Source organism: Staurois parvus, unplaced genomic scaffold, assembly GCF_062004578.1.
Source record: "Staurois parvus isolate SC_StPar_1 unplaced genomic scaffold, SC_StPar_1.0 ptg000136l, whole genome shotgun sequence".
NCBI classification, from domain to species: domain Eukaryota; kingdom Metazoa; phylum Chordata; class Amphibia; order Anura; family Ranidae; genus Staurois; species Staurois parvus.
The window spans coordinates 5,701,041-5,725,008 of NW_028317932.1; the positions used below are offsets into that span (position 1 = coordinate 5,701,041).

The 23,968-nt window shown below is 39.4% G+C and overlaps 1 protein-coding gene across 1 annotated transcript in view; it reads right to left on the bottom strand.

The window, feature by feature from the left end:
• DLEC1 (DLEC1 cilia and flagella associated protein) overlaps positions 1–23,968 on the bottom strand; it is an 88,964-nt gene that overhangs the window by 37,110 nt on the left and 27,886 nt on the right. Inside the window, exons 17-28 of the mRNA XM_089673147.1 lie at positions 22,633–22,807; positions 18,805–18,898; positions 16,657–16,787; positions 14,813–14,971; positions 12,247–12,386; positions 11,436–11,589; positions 8,611–8,721; positions 5,370–5,494; positions 3,863–4,048; positions 1,875–1,942; positions 1,042–1,193; positions 767–882 (exon numbers count right to left, since the gene is read on the bottom strand). Of these exons, the coding sequence (XP_089529273.1) occupies positions 767–882; positions 1,042–1,193; positions 1,875–1,942; positions 3,863–4,048; positions 5,370–5,494; positions 8,611–8,721; positions 11,436–11,589; positions 12,247–12,386; positions 14,813–14,971; positions 16,657–16,787; positions 18,805–18,898; positions 22,633–22,807 (1,611 nt within the window). The remainder of the gene's footprint in view (positions 1–766; positions 883–1,041; positions 1,194–1,874; positions 1,943–3,862; positions 4,049–5,369; positions 5,495–8,610; positions 8,722–11,435; positions 11,590–12,246; positions 12,387–14,812; positions 14,972–16,656; positions 16,788–18,804; positions 18,899–22,632; positions 22,808–23,968) is intronic.

Genomic DNA, 23,968 nt, shown 5'->3' on the forward strand with positions numbered 1-23,968 from the left:
CAGAGGCCTGTGATGGAGATGCAGCAGAACTAGAGGAAGGATGGGGGGATTGAAGAGGCACATTCACCCCCTTAGTAGAAGTCCACATCAGTCCTCAACACAGGAGATGCCAGCTTTGATCCTCTGTGGAAGAGGCCTGCTGTGCAGGGAAGAACCGCCAGCAATGGGACCAGAGCTGGCCACCATCTTGCCCCCCTGCCCGCCACAAGGAGCGGGTGCTGAGAGCCCCTCCAGCCCTTTCCAGTTGCTCGACCCAGCATGGAGAAGGGCTCTACAGTGCCCAGAGGTGACAGGATTCAGTTGGGAGCCTGGGAGAGGTCCGGTGCCCGTTGTTGCTGAGTGTGCTGGGAGGGTGCAGAGTGGATCACAAGGACATCTGCTCCGGCTGACCGTGCATGTGCACCCCAGAGCAATTTTAAAACATAACTTCTTCCTAAAGAGGTTCTACAGTTTATCTGGGGTTTTAAAGATCAGCTTATTGAAAAAAAAATAACAATGTTATCAGTGTGTGTTCATGGTTTATAAACACTTTATTCTAATAATAAACAGCTCCTATTAGCTAGAGCCCATGTGATTTTTGCCTAGGCTTTAGGTCTCATGAGGGAGCTCAGTAGCAAAATTTTTTAAATTTGTGGCATGAAACCTGTACTCTTCTGTTTAAAATCATGTAATTTTTCATGCTGACGTGCTCTGTTCATTCATGTGAAGTGTGATTATTAGTGAAATGTGCAGTGTAATGTTTTTTTTTTAATAGCATGTGCATTACCTTAATGCAGGACCTTCTGTCTGGCGATTATGTCTTGGCCCTGCCATTTGAAAGTAGAGGGGACATCCCTTTATATTTATTTTCATAGGAATCTCATTAGGGTTTAGATCTCCAACCTAAAGACAATAATGTACAGAGTTAAGTTACATCATTAAATTACTAAACTGCAATGGCCAAAATACAAATCCTAGCATTCACTATTCTATATCCCCAGGTATTTCTTTCTGTCATAACAGAAACACTTTGACATTTGGTAAGTATATAGTAACACATACCGTACAGACAAGTTGATCTGAATACTCTCCCCACATATTACTATAAGCAGTCACATCAATGGATATCTGCTGGAATGGTCCAAGTATTCCTGAGCTTGGCTGAGCAATAAAAGCAGCTCCTTTCCCATCTGACAGTATTAACAATCTTGTATCTAAAAGCACATAACAGATTTACATAATTTTTTCTTTTTTCCAATATGTCACAGAGTCTAAAATTCACTAAATATACAATATTATGTTTTTTACTGCAAGAGAAATGTATAGTATTTTGTTTTCCATGCAAAACTAAAGAGGAGCTGCCATTCAAACAACAACTGTCATTGCATTGGAACATTTGCATTAAGAGACCTTGTCTATGCAGTAAAATAAGCTGGCTATACGATACTCTAGATTAGTTTAAATGCATTATCGTTTGCCGACTTCTCTTTTGTGGCCCTTCACTAAACAAAAAAAAAAAATCTTGCATTTGTAAACAACATAAGGTAAAAATGAAATTATGCTGACCAGTAGGGAGGTTTATAAAGCAAGAGGGGTTGAGCCCAGAGACCCAGTGGAGCTGAAATCAAAATCTCTATATTTGGCTATTATGGCTTTTCAGCAATCTTGCCACAGACATAAATGATTTTTGCATGTTTATTAGATTTTTGCCAACTGGGAGAATTTTCTTTTGCTTTTTTAATTCTTTTCTTATATGTTGACACTACACTCCTAAAGTATATCCATACAATAAACAAACAATGTGACCACGTGTCATATTATATGTCTCGCTGAAATATAATATTGCCATCCAATATTAGATGTCTCTATACATGCAATACATAGAGATCACATACCAGCTTCTGCTCTTTTGACTGCTTGCTCTGCAAACCTGGCCATTCTTTGCATGACAGACACTGTAGAACTGAAAAAAACCCCACAAACAGTAACTCAGTATTATAGAATATGAGGAGACCAACCAAAGCTTAAAGAAAAAATAACGAATTAGCAAATTCACATAATACACTGCAAAGAACCACAGGGACATCTGTAGAAGGAATGAACACTTCTAAAAAGATTACTTTTTTCCTGGATCCAAATTAATTAAAGTAATACCACTAGAAGTAATGATGTAGCATCAGAGTAGGGCTTCTTCCTGTTATAGCTACCCATAAACACATCAACTGTCAGCCATATTAGGTTGTTTTATCCCTAGTATGTCATTAACTAGCCTTGGTATGGGGAAGTAAACATTACTCTTGCTTGATGGCCTTTTGTCATCCGAAAAATGGTTGCACAGTAGAATCTGGGGAACAATGACCACAAATTGAAGTGTGTTTCCATTATATCAATATGATATCTGTACAAACGTAGAACTTTGTGGTGATGCCAGATATCTTTTGCTCAGCACTTGCATCTGTAATGGCAAACTCGAACACACTGGGGAGGATCTGTTTCGATGTCTAGCATGGTCAGTTTGAATTAGGAAAGCAAGTGGATTGGCAGGATCACCAGATATTTCACTCAAAGAAATACAACGAGCACAAGATACTTTAATACAAGTACATGGCACAACAGACACATATCAGAAATATGAAATGTTGGGGATAAGCTGGCCATAGATGGATGAAAGTTAGGCCAGTTCAGCATGGAATGGACAAATTTCGATCCACATGTTGCCACTGCACTTGGTCAGCGGTTGCAGACAATAGTGGCAGCAGTGATCTGTGTATTCTGAGATTTGCTCTGTAAATTACCCAGTGTGCATGACAGGGCAGCACTATGCTATTACTCACCCTCTAAGAGTGTATGGATGGGGAAAAGAGTGGAGGTCCCTAAAGGGTAATCTATCTATATATCTAGACTCATACTGCTGTTATTAACCTTTACCCGATTCACATATCTTCAGCAATGCGAGCTGCGTTTTGCGCAGGCACGAGAGCCCATTCATTTGAATGGACTCCCGTGCCCCGGTACACGCAGTGAAGAAGTCCCTGCACTTCTTTGTAAAACACAGCCCGCATGGGAACTGAGGTTCCCGGTATGGTTGTGATTTCCAGTGCAGGCGGCGTTCCATTAGATTTAATGGCACCCGCCTGTATGTCCGCATTCCTCTGTGCGAGTGGTGCGGCTGCACGTGTTTTTGTGCGGATCCAGAGTGGCACCACCAGCACAGATGTAAACCTAGCCTTATAGAGGAACTAACACACTAAAGTCTCTCAATTCTTGGGGGATAATTAGATTTTGTTGTCACATACAACATTATTAGTACAGAAAGCACAAAGTATAGCAGTATTAAAGAAATCACAGAGTGCAGGTGTATATTGTTCCCTCTCAGGGCATGACAAAATATATCAGGAAATGCTGTTAATGCCGGAAATGCCTCCAAGCTTAACACCCAAACTTAGCCACTTATAAGGTTGAAGTGGGATCCATGACTTATTAATTTGTCCTATAGAACCTGCATCTTGACAAGTTGAAGAGTAAAAGAAAATGAATGAAATAGAAAATCAGCCTGAGGTCAGAAGGAGAAATAAAGGTGAGATGAAAGAATCAGAATGGGTGTCTAAATAGTTTAAATGGTACATGATAAAAGAATGGAAGGAGAGATAAAGGGAGAGAATATATAACAATTAGATGATTATGTATAATGCAACAATAAAGGAAAAGGGGATGATTCTGCAATCCTTTTATGCTTTGTTTGGGGGTAAAACATTGGAGGGTATACTTTTTGGTAATGATACGTCACCATTTCAAGACTTGTTTGTTAAGGTGAATAAAATGTTCAACTGCCTGGTAAGATTTAGGCACCACATAAGCAAAACGATGGAAAGAGAAAACTTACTTTTTGCTTACTGAAACTTTTGGAAGGGGACATCCAGAGAAGTACGCTGCCTGAACAGAGAATGGAGCAGATATACCAGTGTGATTTGTGAGGATTAATGTCCGTTGTACTGTGCTCTGCAGAACTACTTCTGATCCAAAATCTAGGAGGAGTTCTTGTGGTGATGAGGAAGCTGCACCTTTAAAACTAATTAAATTTATGTTAATTCTGGAAAAATATTTTAGGGTCCAGTTTCCATATAGAAAATATTCAAAAGAATTGTCTACACTATAGAAAGTTAAAATTCTCTTTTATTTTGTACATCCTTCATAACATGCAGGCACTAAGAGTGATATTTTGTGACACATTTGCCACTTAACATTGCATTAGTTAAAATGTTTATAGAGATGCATATTCAACATAATCTGTTGTATTTATACAATGTCAATATATTAGCATTTTTCAGCATTTCATATCAGCCCTTGTCCCAGAGGATTTTAGAATTAAATATCTCTATCACAGCTACACATACAGATTACACAACCAATTACAGACAAAGCCAATTAACATGGCAATGCATTTTCAGCTGCGTGTACATTTTAAACTCAGATGAAAGCTATGCACATTTAGAACATAAAAACTCCATGCACATGGTGGTCTGGGATTGCGGTGTTAACCAATATTTATTATTGTGATCCAGATAAAATGGAACTTGCCAGATTACCTATGAAAATTCCACAGGTGGTAATAAAGTCTCCTGCTAGCCCATCCCAGGATAGTCAACCCTCTTTGCTATCTGCATACATGGAGAGGGTGTGAGCCTTAAATTGTTACTAAACCCACAACAGTACAATCAGTCTATATATGCAGTAAAACATGCTTGTCATACTCACTGTGGAACTTAAGGGGTTAATCATCTGCATTGTGTAAAAAAGACTGTTTGATCCTGTCTTCTTTGATCCTCCCCTTCTTCCACAGTCCCCAATCCATCTGCTGATAGTACAGTGCCCTCTGCACATGCACAGTTTGGTTTGTATTGCTAGACAGTTTATCTTTATGGGGAGGGGGTGCATGTAATTGACACAGGGCCAATCAGCATTGTCCAGACAGAGGATCAGGGGTCATGCAGCCTCATAGGAGAGTCAGAGGAGAATAAAAACTCATCCTACTAGATTAAGCAGTGCTCAGCTGGACACTAATAATAGTCACAAGACTGCTATATACTGCTGATGAGAAAAATTTATTTAGCAGTCTCAGTTTATATTTACAAAATAATTGCATTTCCATGTTCTGTGTACTGTGGAAGACCGGATATAGTGGATGCAGGGTCCTGGGTTTAGTAACACTTTAACAAGGACCAAGAAGCCTAAGCACATGGCATTATATTTTCACCAAAGATTTTAATTTATTATCTGCAGAATAGCCTAGCTACTGTACTATGTGCAATAGAAAATCTAACTTGGTCAAGAGTTTTGTGTGCTTTCAAGAATACATAATTATCAGGAGACAGGCACAGAGCAGTCCTCACCTCTCTTGTTCAACAGGAAGGGAGTAGGTGACATGCAATCCTTGGGCTTTTGCTTTTACATTCAGAACCAGAGGATCCTTCATATCTTCTACACGGCAGCACAAAGGAATGTCATTCAGTTCATCCTAAACAGCAGCACCACTAAAACTAGTTAGGGGGTTTGCTAATCCAGGGTCATATTATGTAACATTACTGTTTTCTATTCATGAAAATGAAGTCATTTTAGTCTTGAATAAAGTTGGGGAGCCACACAAAACCCTGATTAACACTGACAGTTTGATGCAACAAACAAGAATCAGGCAGTATAGGGCTGATAGTATCATTTTTGAACCACTGAAGTAGTCTGTACTGCCTTAAGGGATTTCAGACTTTTTTACAGAACCTCTGTGCATTTCCTTCGCTTTAGGGAATGCATCTATTTTTCTCATTGGTACAATAATATTTAAGCAAATAGTGAGTTGCTATTTGTATATAAACCCTGAGGATGTCCCAGATGTAACTATAAGAATAAATGCCCTATAAGGGCATTGTACTGGCAATTTATTCAAGTAGCTATATGGTCTTGCCATCAGTTTGTACTCCCACGTGCCAAAGCACCCACCCATTTTCACACAGGTTCTCTTTTTAAAAAGGTAGGCAAAAACAAGAAAACTTTGAAGGTGTCTGGTTCAGGATACCACTGGCAACCCTCCTAGCCTCAGAAACTGGGATATTGGTTTATTAAGTAACATCACTGCTATTAGAAACTAGAGAGGTTCTGTCTATAAGGGTATTGTTCTATTATTAAGTATAAAATTAAAGTGAATAAATAATAAAGCCAGTCAATAGCAATATCTTAGATTTCAGTGAAATTACAACCCTAGTCTTATTCCAATTGTCTTTTAAGTTGGCCATTGATGGATCAAAATACAGCTGGTTCAGCGGGGACTAGCTGAATTTTGTTTATCGTGTGGCCATCCCTGCTCGACACAATTGTTTATTTGATCGACGTCTGTCGAATAAACAAGTTGGAAAATTTTTTTCAATCAGCGGCTGCAGGCAGTAGGATGCAGCCACTGACCAGTGTATTGTGACAGCAGCAGGAGCTGCTGTCAGAATACAGTGTCCCTGCAGGGGGATTTCTTCCATCCACCTCGCTTGACTGAACAAAAAGAAAACAAGCCTTGTATAGCCAGCTTTAAAGTAAACTTCAGACAAAAAAATTGTTGTATGGGTTACCTTAGTGGAACAGACAAATCACATTTCAGAGTCAGGTGACACTGATATTTAATTTTTTTGTGAATGCCAGATAGTTAAATCACCTTATCTTACATATTTCATCTTATATGGCTCCCTGAGGGATTTCTAATTTGTTTTATATCACAGAATATGCATTGAGAGGAGTAGGAACAGCACCAGGATTTGTTGCATGTCGACTTTTTTTGTTGGCATCCCAAAAAGATATGAGACTACCAGATGGCTCCATCTACCCAGCCCCAACTATAAGTGAAATATACTTTTTTTGTGGACTGACTGTTTGAAATGACCGTCATGAACAAGTTAAGGAAAATAGGGACTATTGCAAAATATACAGTGGGGATCGAAAGTTTGGGCACCCCAGCTAAAAATTTGTATTAATGTGCATAAAGAAGCCAAGGAAAGATGGAAAAATCTCCAAAAGGCATCAAATTACAGATTAGACATTCTTATAATATGTCAACAAAAGTTAGATTTTATTTCCATCATTTACACTTTCAAAATAACAGAAAACAAAAAAATGGCATCTGCAAAAGTTTGGGCACCCTGCAGAGTTAATATCTTGTACTGCCCCCTTTGGCAAGTATCACAGCTTGTAAATGCTTTTTGTAGCCAGCCAAGAGTCTTTCAATTCTTGTTTGAGGTATCTTTGCCCATTCTTCCTTACAAAAGTCTTCCAGTTCTTTGAGATTTCTGGGCTGTCTGTCACGCACTGCTCTTTTAAGGTCTATCCATAGATTTTCAATTATGTTGAGGTCAGGAGATTGTGAAGGCCATGGCAAAATCTTCAGTTTACGCTCTTGATGTAATCCCCCGTGGATTTCGAGGTGTGTTTAGGATCATTATCCATTTGTAGAAGCCATCCTCTCTTTAACTTCAGCTTTTTCACAGATGGCATCAAGTTACCATCCAAAATTTGCTGAAATTTTATTGAATCCATTTTTCCTTCTACTCGTGAGATGTTCCCTGTGCCACTGGCTGCAACACAACCCCAAAGCATGATTGATCCAAGCCCATGCTTAACAGTTGGACAGAGGTTCTTTTCATTAAATTCTGTGCCCCTTCTTCTCCAAAACGTACCTTTGCTCATTCTGGCCAAAAAGTTCAATTTTAACCTCATCTGTCCACAGAACTTGTTTCCAAAATGCATCAGGCTTGTCTATATGTTCATTTGCAAAGTTCAAACGATGATTTTTGTGGTGAGGACGTAGAAGAGGTTTTCTTCTGATGACTCTTCCATGAAGACCATATTTGTACAAGTATCTCTTTATAGTGGAATAGTGTACCACAACTCCAGTGTCTGCCAGATCTTTCTGGAGGGATCGTGCAGTCAAACGTGGGTTTTGAATTGTTTTTCTCACAATCCTGCAAGCTGTTCTGTCTGATATTTTTCTTGGTCTTCCAGATCTTGCTTTAACTTCCACTGTTCCTGATGACTGCCATTTCTTAATTACATTCCGAACAGAGGATATTGACATCTGAAAACGCTTTGCTATCTTCTTATAGCCTTCTCCAGCTTTGTGAGCATCAACTATTTTCAGTTTCAGTTTTCTAGACAACTGCTTAGAAGAACCCATGGTGCTGATTGTTGGGGCAAGGTCAGATGAGTCTGGGCATTTAAAACTTTTGAGATTGACATAACCTGGTCTTCCCAGACGATGATTGAGAACAATCCATGACACTGGCAGGTCTCAGCTTTTGCAGTGCATGCTATAAATTCTGCAGGGTGCCCAAACTTTTGCAGACACCATTTTTTTGTTTTCTGTTATTTTGAAAGTGTAAATGATGGAAATAAAATCTAACTTTTGTTGACATATTATAAGAATGTCTAATCTGTAATTTGATGCCTTTTGGAGATTTTTCCATCTTTCCTTGGCTTCTTTATGCACATTAATACAAATTTTTAGCTGGGGTGCCCAAATTTTCGATCCCCACTGTATATGGTACATAGGAGGAAAAAGATTAATTGTGGGGATTGTAATACAATTTGGGAATAGTAGCTTACCAATGTATGAAGTGTCAGAGTCACACACATATCAGCCTCTTCATTAGGTCCTAACAGACCACTTGATGGAGATACTGTGGCCGAATATATTGCGGGATGAGTACTAGTCAGCTGCAGACAAAAAGTGCCATTTTACTACGTGAGTGAGATAATAGAAGACATCTATCTAAGCTACGTTTTTCATATTCTTTCATGTAAAGTTCTTTAAAACATGCAACTAAACTTGTAATTTATTATATTTTAACTCAAAATTATTATCACTCTTATTGCTTCATGCAGTAAATCTATACATTAAAGGTTCATCAAGCCAAGACTTACATTTTAATTTACTTTTCAATTATTAGCAGAATGCTGGAGAGTTAATACAATGGATTTCTATGTTTTTGAGAATGAGATCCTAACACCTGAGTGTCCAGCATACCTGCTGTGACATCACAAAACTGGATTTTTGGCTTACCTAAAAAATCACTTTCTAGGAGTACATTACAGGAGGCTGAAGAGTTAACTCTTAAACCATTGGACTATGCTCCATCTCCAGGTGATTGAACACCTGGTGATTGGCAAATAGCAAAGCCTGACTCAGCCATGCATTCCCAATGCCAACATCTCGCATAGGTTCAAATAATAGCCTCTGAAGGACTGACAACACCAAGCTGAGATCCCATGGAGTCATCAGAGAGCATACTTATGGTACAATGTGAGCAACTCCTTGTACAAAGGCTCTTACCAAGGAATGGAAAGCTAGCAGTCTCCAAAACGACCACCAAGGACTTTCCCAGTGCTGACTGAAGGAAGCATAGAACCTGTGACCATGGAGTGTTACCTGGGATGAAGCTTTCCCTCTTTGCACCAAGTAAAGTATGCTTTCCACATGCAATGGTAAACTCTACAAAATAAGGGTTTTCTGGCCTTTAGCAAGGTGGGAATCATGGAGTCTGATAGACCCCTATCCCTCAGGATTTTGATTTCAACAGCTATGTCCTGAAAGCCAGTGACTGTGAAGCAGGATGGAACACAGGACCTTTAAAAGATCCAGTTGATCTGGTATGGCCCATGGACAGTCTGTGCAAAGCTCTGACTAAGCCAGAATGAGCTCCGCTTCCCAGAGAGCAACCTGACTTCTGGTTCTGCCTTGATGATGTGTGTATGACACAGCAGTGGTGTTGTTGGATTGGACACTGACCAGCAGTCCCCAGAGAAGGGGGGTACACACCTGAAGGGAAAGCCATATCGCTCTGAATGCAGGGCATTGATCAACACTAGAATTTCCTAGGATGACAAGGGCCCCTAAATTGATAGGGAATCCATAACTTTTCATTAGCCTGACAGGCTGGTGTCCACTATCAGTGCCTCCCATGTGACAGGGAGAAAGGATTTTTCTGACTCCAGCACCAAGCTGGAAATCCACCAGTCCATGGCTAACTTGGTTTCAGGATGAGTGATGGTTCCAGGATTGTCTTTTTAAGATTAAGGATCCAGCCAAAATCTTGCAAGACTTCCGCTATCTGTCGCACATTGGGCTTAAAGCGAAACTAAAGTCCCCATTTAAAAAACTGTGGGAAAGCAGGCTCCTTTTTAAAGAAGAGACACACAATATCTCTTGTGAAATAAAATAAACCTACCTGCCTACTTGCAGTCTTCTTTAGAATGTTAACTGAGCTGCACATGCACAGCTCAGTTTACATTCCAGCACAGATCCTGTGTGCCAGGATGACTGAACTCCTGCGCATATGACATCATTCAATGCCGGCCAATAAAGATGGCATCAGAGGGGCACTCAAAAGAAGCTAGAGAGATGAAAATGGAGAGAGACCTTGGAACGCTGAAGTAGATGTAAGTATTGCAATCTTTCGTTCCACTTTAAAGCTGTTCACTAATTATTCCCCTCAGAAACAAATCATCCAGATACCCTAAAATGGGACCACAAAATAGCCAACATTTTGGGGCATTTGAGGGAGACGTGTAGGTTGAAATCATTCATGCCCATCAACCCCAGGAATTCCCCCTGGTGGAAAGATGAAGTCACTGACAGTACAAATTCCACACACAACTTTTGAACAAAAATTTGTTCAAGCAATTGGATATAGAATGTGCTGCATGTCGCCATTTGGCTTGGGCATTATGAAAAGCTTTGAATAGTAACCATGAAACCTTTCTGGTTCTGGAACAAGAGCAATGACTCCCTGAGAGCCCAACAGTCCAGCATAGCAAACAAGGCTCTTTTGCCAGATGCAGCAGGTACATTTGGTGGCATGAAACATGGAGAAGACAAAACACAAAATTCCAGCTTATAGACTCTGGCCTAGCATTTCAGCCAAAACACTCACCTCTTGTTCATTGACATTAGTCCCAGGATAGAGAATTGTCAGAGAGAATCTCCCAACCTATTCACACAAAACCGTAACTTGCTATGGGGGCAGACAAAGAAGAGGAGAAGCCAAAATTGTTGTTGGGGGACCCCAGAAGAGGAGGTCTGAGGTCACTCTGTGCAATACCATTGCACACAGCAGTTGAGTATGATATGTTTATTACTGTAATTAAATCTTAAAACTTTAACCCAAAGCTACACATCTAACAATGTTACCACGTTAATAAGCAGCATGTTCACCGTGTGGGGACAGTACAGTAATTGTGTTTGTTTAATATATGAACAATGTCCTGTCAGTGAGAATGGATAATGTAAGATATATACCATATATACTTTCATACAGTTCTGAATACTCACAGCATTATATTCTTTACTTTGTGCCTCTTCCAGTCTGTTACATATTTTAAAAAAATCAACTTAAATCATGTTATAACATAAAACATTAAAACAAATTTACCTCTTCCCATGAAAAAGATGCTGGAAGTCGCCCTTGATTGAATATTTTTACTGTAGACTGAGCTGGAACGCCAACATAGATCTCAGGAAACACTAAGCAGCTGTTAAGGAGACAAACCTGAGGCCCCTGTACATCAGCCACAACCGGCAAGTAGCTGGAATGAATACAGATGCGATAAGTTAAACAAACAATTTTATGTAGTAACAGCATCCATGATGTGGTTTAAGCTTTGCCGACTGTCATAGGTAAAATCAAGCAATGAAGCCATAATCTGGCTGCAGGTGTTCACATCAATTCATGTGATGCTCATTCTACTAGGAAGTAGCTGCAGTGTTGTATGCATCACTATAAATGAATGAAGCTAGTAGGAAGCAACACATGTATACACTTGGGACCCTGGAGTGTTCCAGTACAATACTGATTCCAAAGGCAAAGGGTTGAAACCATGGGGTTGATTTACGAAAGACAAATAGGTTATTCACTTTGCTAGAGCATTTTCACTTTGTATGGAAATCAACCTTTGCTTAGTGAATGTGGGCAAAATTCACTTTGCAAATTTCCACTCATATGCAAGGAAAATAAAAAAAAAGTATTATTGCTTGCAGGATTGAATGATGGAAATTAGCAGAGATTCACTTAATTCGCTACACTCTGGGGATAATTCTCCTGCAAAGTGAACAGCCTATTTGCCTTTAGGAAATCAAACTCAATATGTACTGTATGTGGGGTGTAAATGTATGTATGTGGAATGTAGAACCATATAGATGTCAGCTAAATATTTGTATTGTTTTGCTCCTTATTCATCACTTACCTCCATTCACCATTCTCCACCTCCAATTCCAAAACTGTCCTTAGACTCTGACAGGTCAATGGCTTAAACAGGACTGAAATGTGTGCTGTACCCAGAGGGGCTAACACTCCACAGTCAGGAGTAATGGAAAATTGGGACTCCTGCAGGTGAAAAGAAGTGTAGATCAATTATGACACAAGAAATGGCAAGTTGTGCCCTTTGCAAAGGATAATATTTTACAAGGCAGTAAAAGGATTCAAGTGCACAAAACAAGTATATGAAGTATCCTACAAGCAGTCACATTATGACTAGGTCCACACTGCTGTGTTCACATTGGCACAGCAGCCCATTCACACTTTATTTGGCTACTGTACTTGAGGGAGATGCAGGGAAAAAGTCCCAGACCTTTTTTTTAAAAAAAAATGCACCATACGATTTCACGAACCCAAAATAAAACCACCTTTTTCAATGCATGGGGGTCCCATTAACAACTGATAGCAGCTCTGCAAAAGAGCAACACATTTTGCCTGTGGGTCAGATAAAACATGTCACTAGCATACATTCCTAGGCCACATATGTCTGAGCTTAGACTTAACAGAGCCCAGTAACTGTAAACTTTCACCCCTTTTTTAAAATAAAAAATAGATGAAAGCTCCACATTGTGAAGAATGCTATCGTTCACTCTCTACAGTGCTAACATTTTTTCGGCATGTAGGAGGGTAAACAAATTAAAGTGAACTTGAATCTGAAGTTTAGTCAAAAATTAATTGGATGCTGTAGAAATCTTCTGTGAAGGGATGCCTGGTTCTCTTCCTGGTGTTGAAATTTGGGAATCGAGGGAGTTAAAACTTACAAACTTACAAATATGTCTTTCTTTGCTTAGAGACATTGGTAAGTATTCATATGCCATACCTGTGGGATCCTTCTGAAAGCAAACAAACATTCACCTTAGTGGCCAACTACAATGTGTGCTGCTATTTTCTGGCTCCCATGCTTAACAGCTACCCTGCTGCATAGTGAACACAGGGGGTAACTTGCTCGGCATGGGTGCCATTCTCACAAAGCTTTGCATGAATACAAAGTGAGCTCTAGTTGGACATTGTTGGGGAAGAAGGGTGGTGATATCACAATCTTACCTCTCTCAGAGAATTCTTTGCATTCATTGAAAAAATGCAATGCTCCTGTGTTTAATTCACAATTGCGTAATTTACTAGATAATAGTAATATTGGATCAATGTAACTATGCAAAAAAAATCCTTATTTGGAATTCATCCTTAATAGCTTCACGTCTTCTGTGCGTTGCAGATAAAAAAAAGGCATGACAGGGACATGCCCCTTCTCCCCTCTGACTCATTGAGAATAAAGTACACTGCATGTAAAATGATCTCTGAATGGGGGAAAATCGATTAATGACAGGATTCTCTTCCTCATTCTCCTTCATATTTTTGACTAAATTCCAGCTTCAAAGTATACTTCCACTTTTGCAGCCAAATTGGGATAACACTTACTTTATATTTTTTACATGTTCTAATTCATATATAATAACTGAAAAAGCATTGAAAAATTGCTGCTTGTATTTTCACTTGATCTTTTCTAAAAACTCCAAAACTGATGTTTTCCCCTGCTATGTAATGTTAAGGAGGGAGCTGGGAGGTTCTGTTTTCAGAAATAACCCTGTCTGTACTGGGCTGGCAGATCTTGTTATCAGTTGTAAAGTATTTAGTATATTTGAGCACTGTGCAAACAAAGGGTTAAGAACTCAAGGCTTTAGATTATATACCAAAAATATTGGCAACTGCAATAACCTTTCCCCTTTAGATGTAGTGGTGAAAACGTGGCACATATTTGAGGACAGAACCTTCAAGGTTCTTACGTTTTAGAATATGATACAATAAAAAATGACAGGAACTTTATGGCCTTCTGGAGTCTAAGTGGTGGTCAAGTCATGGCGTCGCTCTGCTTTCATATATCTTTCAGAATTAAGCTTTTATCTCTTCTGACTAATTTAAACAATCTTCATTGATTACAAATAAGCAATTCTATTAGTACCTCATGCTACATCATGCAGTTCAATCTCAATACAGCTCCCTGGCAATTTCACAGCTTGAGATATTTATGAATATGGAAAGTGAATAATCCTACATCAGATATACAGTATATTCCTATCGTCCTATTCCTATCTTCATTCTCAGGACTCTCATTAACTCCATGCAGCTCTATGTAAATTACAATTATTATTGTTATAATACAGGATTTATATAGCACCAACAGTTTGCTCAGCGCTTTACAATATAAAGGGAGACAATACAGCAACGATACAGTTCAATACAAGAGGGTTAGGAGGGCCCTGCTCCTTGGAGTTTACAATCTAAGAGGGAGGGGCTGGTGGTGCAAAGGGATCATTGTGTTATCTCTCACATACAAGCAATAAAACAGTGTTGATGGCCTGTGCATGTGTGTGAAATATATATCTTTAAAATGGCTCTCTGCAATGGACAAATTGAATGGATTAAAGACCATAGGTTTAAATAGGTCCATGGTGAGTGTTTCACCATATAAAAAGAAATTCCCTTTTAATACACACTACCTCTTCTCCTCGCTCAGTAAGACAGGCTCTGCTCTCACACATCTTCCACTTTGCAGCCAGTGGGCTCATATTTTCAATAGTAAATGTGCTGAGAACTTTAGTACCAAGCTTTATGAGTTTCAGGTCGAGGGATGGGATAGCAATTGAAACCACTGGGCCCTGCAAAAAGATAATGACATAAGGCAATACAAGTTTTTAAAGACAAAAAAAAACTGTTACTAAAATGCACAAACTTGAAAAATTATGGTAACTGGAACTTTTAGAGCTCGTTCACATTAGCAGTTGAAGGATGGTAAAACCCCACAGTTGAGACATGCTTATACCACCCCCAACCACTACTCCCTTTAGCTGCAGAAGCAGTGGTTGGCCAAGGCAGGAATTATAACCGCTGTTGTTTTCGGTGGGTGTCCCACAATAGCAAGCAATAAATACGGTTGTGGTGTACTAGTGTGCGGTTCAAACAGTTAAAGCAGGTGGTAAGAAGACAATACATTGCCTCTTCAATGCTTGTCAAATATTCTCTGAAGAGCAATCCGAATGCGGATGTTTGTATGTGTCTCGTTGCAAATTTTCCCTTACTTTCTATTTGATAAAACCTTGGTCACTATGACAGTAAGTGAGGGGAAATCTCTCTAATTAATCTCCAGATAGAAGTAAAAACCTAAAAGGTGTTCAGATTATTAAATGCAGACAATATCAGTCACCATAATAAATAACTAATTTGATGTGCATGCACCAATATTATCTGCGTTTAAGGATAATGCACTATGTTTAGTTTATTTTACTCAAGGTACTAAGAGTGGAAGAGGACGTATCGAATTAATAGAACACTAAGAACTGGTGGACTATAAGAAGACACTATTAGGGTGTATGGACTCATTTTGAAGGATTTTCAATATTTATATATATTGGACATTAGGGTATCTTGGATTTATTATTCATGGTGACCAATATTGTCTGCATTTGATCTGTATCTTCAAGGGTTGAAGGATTTACCATAACGCTCCAGGGGTCATTTTTCACTGTAGGTGAGTATGGTTTTGTCATATTTGTTCAGATTATTCCCTACTCCCACACCCCCAAAAAAAAGTATGATAATCCTGAAATATGTTGCAGGTTGGAATAAATTTAATTTGCAATTTCCCAAGAATGCTTTTCTTTAACAAAGGGGTCTCCAAACTTTGTAAACAAAGGTTCGGTTTACTGTTTTAAGACTTTAGGGGGGCAGTGGGAGTAGAAAATGTCTTGGCATCAGTAGGAATAAACAATACCCAGTCTTTGATATTAGGGGGAGGACTAGTGCTCCAATGTTAGTATCAGAGAAATAATGCCTCATCGTTGGTGTCAGTGGGCAGAATAGTGCCACATTGTTAGTTTCAGTGGGAGAAATAGAGCTCCAATGTTGGTGTCAGTAGGAGGAATAGTGCCCCATTATTGGTGTCAGTGGACGAAATAGTACCCCTTTATTGGTGTCAGTGGCAAAAATTATGCCCCTTTATTGGTGTCAGTGGCAAAAATTGTGCCCCATTGTTAGTGTCAGTGAGGGGAATAGTGGCATTTATCAGAGGGAAGAACAGTGCTCGAAGGGCCAGATTAATATAATCAAAGGGCCATATCCGGCCTTGGGCTGCAGTTTGGCGACCACTACTTTAACAGATGAAAACCACTATTAACAACTGCCATGCTTTCGATATCATGTAAGGAAAATGATGCATTGGTGACCAAAAATTATTTTTAATCTAGTTTACTAAACATGTATATAATAGCATCTGTTATTGTATTCTTACCAAAACTTAGCTGTATTTTGTTTATCAGAAAGTGCATGAGTATAAGAAGATAAAAACCTTAAAATTGGCTTCCACGTGTAACACCACAGGCTCCTGAGAATGTAATATGTGGCAATTCACATTCTCTCTACAGGATCCACTCTGTAATCCAGTGAAGATCAGTTCAAATTCACAGAATTTACTGGGCTCTGAAATTGAAAACAATGTCACCAGCTGTAAGAGAATACTGCTACATGACGTGGACTCAAAGGGGGAGATTTACGTAAACTGGAGGATGTAGGAAGAGCTCTGTCTTCCTCTCTGCTGCTGACTGCTGAGAAAAGGATTTGGCCCACGGGTCTTGTGTTTGACGCATGTGAGTTAGAAGGTTAACAGAGAATACGCATGTGGAAACAGACTGGGGTGGATTTACTGAAGGCAAAAAGACTACGCACTTTGCAAGTGCAGCTGCTCTAGAGCTTAGTAAATTATGTAAAGTTTCACTATACAAAGAATACCCAATCACATGCAAGGAACATAAAAAAAACCCGGAATTTTTACTTGCATGTGATGGAAGTCAGCAGAGCTTCCCCTCATTTACTAAGCTCTGGACCAAATGCACTTGCAGAGTACACAGTCTATTTGTCTTTAGTAAATCAACCAGAGTGTTATGTCTTCAAAAGATTGTAGAAACTTTTTGGTCTTGCCTTTGCTGATACACACATGCATATTAAGTACATTTTATTTATTATATGTATTAAAATTTACATCCATAAAGTAAAAAGCTAGGAGGAGAGAGAAGAAAAATAATTCAGGGTAGTAAGACGAGAGGAAGGGTATAAGTACTAGCAGAACTGAAAAGACAATTGATAGGCTTCCTCCTCCCTCCACTGCCACATTTGGCACTTTTTGGGGGGGAGCAGGTGCCTGGTTTTGACAGGTACCCGCTCCTAATTCCAGGTCAGATCGCTGTGCCAATCTGAGCGGGACACAGGTCCCAGAAGGCTGCGGCCTATTCTCAAAGCGCAGAGCACTTCGCTCAGTAGAGAACCGGCTGTGAAGCTGCAAGGCTTGACTGCAGGTTTCCTTTACTTAAGATGCCAGCGCCAGCACTCGAAGCCGACTGAAGAATTGGTGCAGATGAGGACATCGCTGGACCACTTGACAAGCAAGTGTTTTTATATGAAAAGTCAGCAGCTACAGTATTTGTAGCTGCTGACCTTTATTTTTTTTAGGGGGGAGCTGACCATTAATCAAGATAATCTGTGTTTTTCTAGCTGTGTAAAAATCCCAATTTTGCCAAATTGTGCTACTATGCTTCTCCTAATTACCACCTATGGCCTAGTAAATATACCATTACACATGCTGGAGTTGATTTTCTAAAACTGGAGAGTGGAAAATCTGGTGTAGATCTGCATGGCAGTCAATCAGCTTCTAACTTCAACTTGTTCAACTAAGCTTTGACAAAAAAAAAATCTGAAAGCTGATTTCTATGATTTTCTATGCATAGCTGTACCAGTTTGTGCACTCTCCAGTTTCATTAAATCAACACATTTTGTTATATCTGCTCAATTAGTGCGAAACACATGCCTGTTAATCCTGCCAGAAATCTTGTTTTTGTTCCCATATTTTCGTCTATGCTGCAGTCTTATAAATTACAAGGTTCCGAGTTATCTTTGAAAAGTACAGAAACCCTCCCCCTCTATGTTATGTGGGAGGTGTCTTTAGTTCTGTGATAGGGTGGCAAAGCTGATTCTTCATAGACAAAGCAAAATGAGCGAGCAGTAGTGTATTCTTGTCAGGATCACCAGGTAAAATAAGGGAAAGAAAGAAAACTAAAGCAGCCAACACATTTAAGGACTGGTAAGCTGCATATATTAATTTTTTTGTTCCTTGGTTTAGTTACACTTTAAACTATACTGGCTAAGAGCAGTAAAAGCTTGCATATTTCATAGGGTAGTGAATAGAACTCCTTCCTGGCAATGAGCTTTCCCTAGCACACATCACACTATCCTGGTGTTGTAGACCCCTGTCCTTTCCTCACCTGCACAGAGTTTGTATACTCTTCTTATATACTGAGACCCTAGGCAGTAAGGACTATCACTACAATGACCAGTTGGATCCAGGGTTGTTCCAAGGCCACTGACACGGCATTTGGCAAAATGATCAACAAAATATAATACACAAATCAGCTCAATTTCACAGATACTTGTATTTCACAGATACCAATGCTTCCATTATGTGGCTCAATCTGGATGATGTTCGAAGCTGTAATGATATCCCACTCAAACTGGACAGAGGATTTGCTGTTATTCCACATCTATAAGACAGAGTATATTTTATGTGCTAAAAACACCTAAAACAATGCTTCTATTTGTGCCACATTTTTTATGATCATATTTAATAAATCAGTTTGTAGGAGCACTCACTAACAGCTATCTGTACAAGACAGCATAATCAGCATCTTTGTAGAATGACTGAAGTCAGAAAATATAAGCTGAAATGTAAAGACTTTACAAACTCATTTTCAATAAAACTCTATTAACAAAACTGTCTATATAGATAAACTGACATAGGAGCAGTAATACAGTGTTAGGGCTGGTTCACATGTGAATTGCAGAGTAACGCAGTCTGCATTCCTCTGGGATTCCTGTGCGGTGAGATTTTCAACCTATGGGCTGAAATTGCACTGGATTGCAGAAAAAGTAGTGCACGCAGTGCAGGCAAATGCACTACAATCTGCGTTTGGGCTGTTATTAGGAATATATTGACATCTACAGCAGATCGCACACCCAGTGCGTTTTGAACGAGGTGTGGGAAACGTGCAGAGAATGCGAGTTCTGGTGTTAATGAGCCCTTACTGTAGAAAGAAAAACTTTATCTGTAATATGTAGAGCAAATTGTATCAGGCAATGTGACAGGTACTGCCATACTTTATCTTAATTTAAGCCTTATGTAGAAAGAATTTTACCTATGGTTAATGCCTTGTATGAACTTTTTGTTTTGTTCTATGCAGCACAGTGACTGCTAGTTGTCAAACAATTTATCCTGGGTTTGTGTGTGTAAGTTTCCTTAGATGTTCTGGCACATAGGTTTTGTATAACCATGAACCTTAAAAAAATTGATAAAATTGAAGTCTTTCATGTTGATTGGAAACAGGGAACAGTTTTTCTGGGTTTTTAGGATGCATGTTGCAGGGCTTTCATTCTAATCTGTGCATCACCACTTCGTAAGTCCCTGACCTGGAACAAGCGTTCAGCCTGTTATTTGTCAAAAACCACCAAAACTAGTATGCTACTTCCAGGTCACTCAACAACCAAGTAGTACAAGAAGAAGGAGAATGGCATCCTTATCCTGACAGGTGCGGCAAATAAATAATTGAATCTTGCACATAGAAAACTACATAAAAAACTGATCCGGGAAAATTATCATTATACAAGCTGTGCCAAGGGAAGATAATAAAAAATAAACTCCCGGCAACCCAATAGTGAAAGTGACTCTAAGCCAAAAAAATTTGAAAACAATATGCCTTCAAAATCATTATTCACTTTACATCATCATCACATCAATGCGCTGTGTTCCCACATCAAACTATATACAAATATCTTAAAAAATGCTGGGCAATCCTCAGTTGTGCACCACCTTAAACACACATTTTTACGTGAAAAGGTACATATCCCCCTTAAGAGTAAAGGTAAGACTACAGCATCACCAGTGGATTCCATCCAGACAGGTCCTTCTGCGCGGTGTGATGATGTCACCAAGCTCAGCCCAAGGCATTTCATCACTGTCTGTGACTTCTTCCAAGAGAAAAAAGGTGGCAATGCTGTTTTTTCCCTTGGAAGAAGTTTAAGTTTAAGTTGGTGCAATACTAAGAATTAGTGCACTAATATTGTGAGTGCATTTTAATAAGTTTTATTAAATGTGGAATGGTTAGTTTTAGTGATAAAACATTATGTGTAGTTTCTATTACTTTTGAGCAGTATTGATGGTGGAACGCTTGGCTGATTACACATTGTCGTTCGTGGAAGAAGAATCTGGAGAAAGTGCCCTAATACCTGGTGTGGCCAATAAGACCCCTTAAAAGGAAAACTGTGCAGTGACCTATATTAGGTTTAAGTATTAAGGTGACAATGGAGAGTGATTGGTGGTCGTACTGACTGAGCAGTTGTCACATTGGTGGACATAGAATGCACGTAGTAGATGTGCATTGATAATTAAGGAACTGCTTGGATTATACAAACTGTATAATTTATTTGCTACATCACAGTGGTGGTGGAACTCTCTTACCTGCACATTTATGGACAAATGTATTTGTTTTTTCATATTTGAGTATTGCACATATTTGATCTGAATACATATGTTAATATGATGGTAAAGTATTGATATACATAACACGTTATTAGAATATTTATGTTATTCATTAATTGTACTATTGAGGTATTGTTGGTTTTACTTTATGAACATTGCACAGCACTTTTTAAAATATTTATATAAGGGAAGAAAATTCATGTCATCTACACATTAAACGTTTTCTAATCTGAGGGCCTATTCGCATTTGTATGCTGTGGCAACGTGCACTGCCACAACACATGTCAATGCACTTCCTTCATGTGCAGTGTGTTTCAGTGCCATTCATTGTGAATGGCACCCCAAAGCATTGTGGAGTAGACCACAATGCACGACGCACCACAGCACACTACCACACAGACACAGTGGGATTGATTTACAACAAATAGGCACTTTGCAAGGGAATTTGCCCCAGAGCTTAGTGAATGAGGTGAAGCTCTGCAGACTTCCATCAGCCAATTATATGCAAACAAAATGCTGTTTTTTTTTTCCACTTCCTTGCAAGTGTGTATTCTTTGCAAAGTGAAATTTCTTCACATTCACTACGCTTTGGGATACATTCCCTTGCAAACTACAACTTTCCTTGCAAAATGCACAGCCAATTTGCCTTTAGTAAATCTACCCCATTGCATTGTAATGCTTTGCATGGGTCATGGATGTGCTTTCATTCATTGAGGTGAGTTGGACAGCATTAATGCATGGCACATTAACACATACCATAAAACTGGTTAATGTGCGTGCGTTAACGCACCAAAACAGCAGGGTTGCAAACTGTCCGAAAATTTACATACAATCGGCCAATTTACAAACTGTCTGTAAATGTCCGTTACGGACAGTGGGCACACGTAAAAAAATATGTCTGTAGACCGGATTGAGAACTACGCATGTGCAGGCCGTGCTTGAACTGAGGGTTGGGCACAGTGATGTCATGGCACCTCTTGGCACCTTTTATTAATGATAAAGGAGCCAAGACAAGGACTCAGAGCTGGAGGACTGAGTGGAAGGGGAGCCAAGAGCCGGTGAATACAGGGGATGGAGTGGAGATGATGGTAGAATACACACAGGATGGAAATGATGATAGAATAACCACAGAGGACAGAGATTTTGGTAGAATATGCACAAAGGATGGAGATGATGATGTAAAGGGGAACTCTGTGGACTCTGATGTAAGGGTCAACTTTGTGGACTGTGATGTAATGGGGAACTCTGTGGAGTCTGATGTTAAGGGGAGCTCTGTTAATTCTTATGTAAGGGTGTGGACTATGGTCACCAGAGATCCCCTTACATATCAAAGTGTCCTTTTACACCAGAATCTGCAGCATTCCCTACATCATAATCCTCAGAGTTCTTCTTTTTATCAGGGTCCGCACAGTTCCCTTTTTTTCATGTAAATGGAGAAATGTTTTTTTTTGCCTTTTGTTATACCTTAAACACATTTACACGTTTGTAACTTAAGTATTTATATTTGCACTGAAAACATTCATTTTATGTACTTTTTTGAAGTGCCAATAAAAAATTTGGCTCCGTAAGTAAAGTTCATAAGTTTTGTCAGTAAGAAAAAAATGGTGCTGGCAGTAAATTTTTGGGTTCCTGTCACTAAATTTCACTGCTCAACGGATTTAGTGTGAATAGGCCCTCAAAAAGACAACAGATGTAACTTAAGTAGTGTAATTAATACATTCAGAAGCTAAAAACAAAACTTACTCTAAACTTCTTCCTCATAGTGGTGTCAATAAAACTTTCTCCAGAAAAGATGACAGCATAAGGCTCTAAAACTAAATCAAATGGATCTGTGGTCCCTTTGAATTCAAGATCAAGGACAATAGTATCATTTAGTGTAGGAGCCAGTTCTGCAATGCTCATTGGATGTTTATTTGCACTAAAAAAAGAAAACACATACACATAAAACAGAATGTATAGTGACCTAGATAGACATTAGCTGATTTAATGTAAAAACTGTCAAATCTGACATAAGCAGAGGTTACCTTGAAGTATAACTCAAGGTAAAACATTTGTTCTCTTTCGGATAGAGTGGAGAGTGTCACCGTTAGGGAGATTCACCTTGTAATAGTTGGTAAATCTTCCAAGGGGGACACTAGTTCTGGTGACCTGGGAGGCATCAAGGGATTCCCTTAATTTGCAGGGATTTCCTCTCACTTCCTGTTTCGTCTTTAAGACAGGAAGTAAAGGCAAATCTCCCCAAGGGGACACAGATGGCAAAAAATTACATGAGTTCTAACCCTCCATTATGCTATCCAATGAGAAAAAGAAAGTTTTGCCTTTAGTTACATTTTAAATCAGCCTTTCTCAACCTTTTTAACACAGAGGAACCCTTGAAATAACTTTCCAGTCTCAAGTCAGGTGACTTGTGGTCACTAGGAAGAATTACTCCCTTGTCATTCTTTGTTGTTCTTGAAAGTGTCACTCTGGTATCCATCCAGGGCCGTCTTTAAGGAGGGGCAAAAGGCGCAGCTGCCCTGGGCCCATTCATTGCTGTGGGGCCCAAAGCAACTACCCCATACTTGCCTACTGTCCCAGCTTATATTTCATTGCCCCTTAAATGTCCTTGTCCCAGGCTGTGTCCCAATATTTCAGTGTGAAGTGCTGTCACTTATGCTGTACAGCTTTCCCCAATTGCCATATCCAGATGACTTATATGTGCAGCCAGTGTCAGCATTCACATGTAAATAACTGGCATTCATATGCTAATAGCGTCAGCATTCATATGTAGGGCCACCAGTACTGTGTCATTCATTTGTAAATAGTGGTCAGTGTCCAATCCTCCCTTTATGGTCAGTGCAAATTCCCTATTACATTGGTGGTCAGTGTAAATTTCCCTTAACATTGGTGGTAAGAGCAGAATTGCCCTTACACTGGTGGTCACTGTAAATCCCCCCTTACATTGGTCATCAGTGAAATCCCCCTAACATTGGTGGTTGGTATATAAATGTCACCACCCATTCCCATCCACCCCCAGCACTTCCACTCATCCCATTCCCCCAAGTACTGCCACTGATCCCATCCCCCACCAGCACTGTCA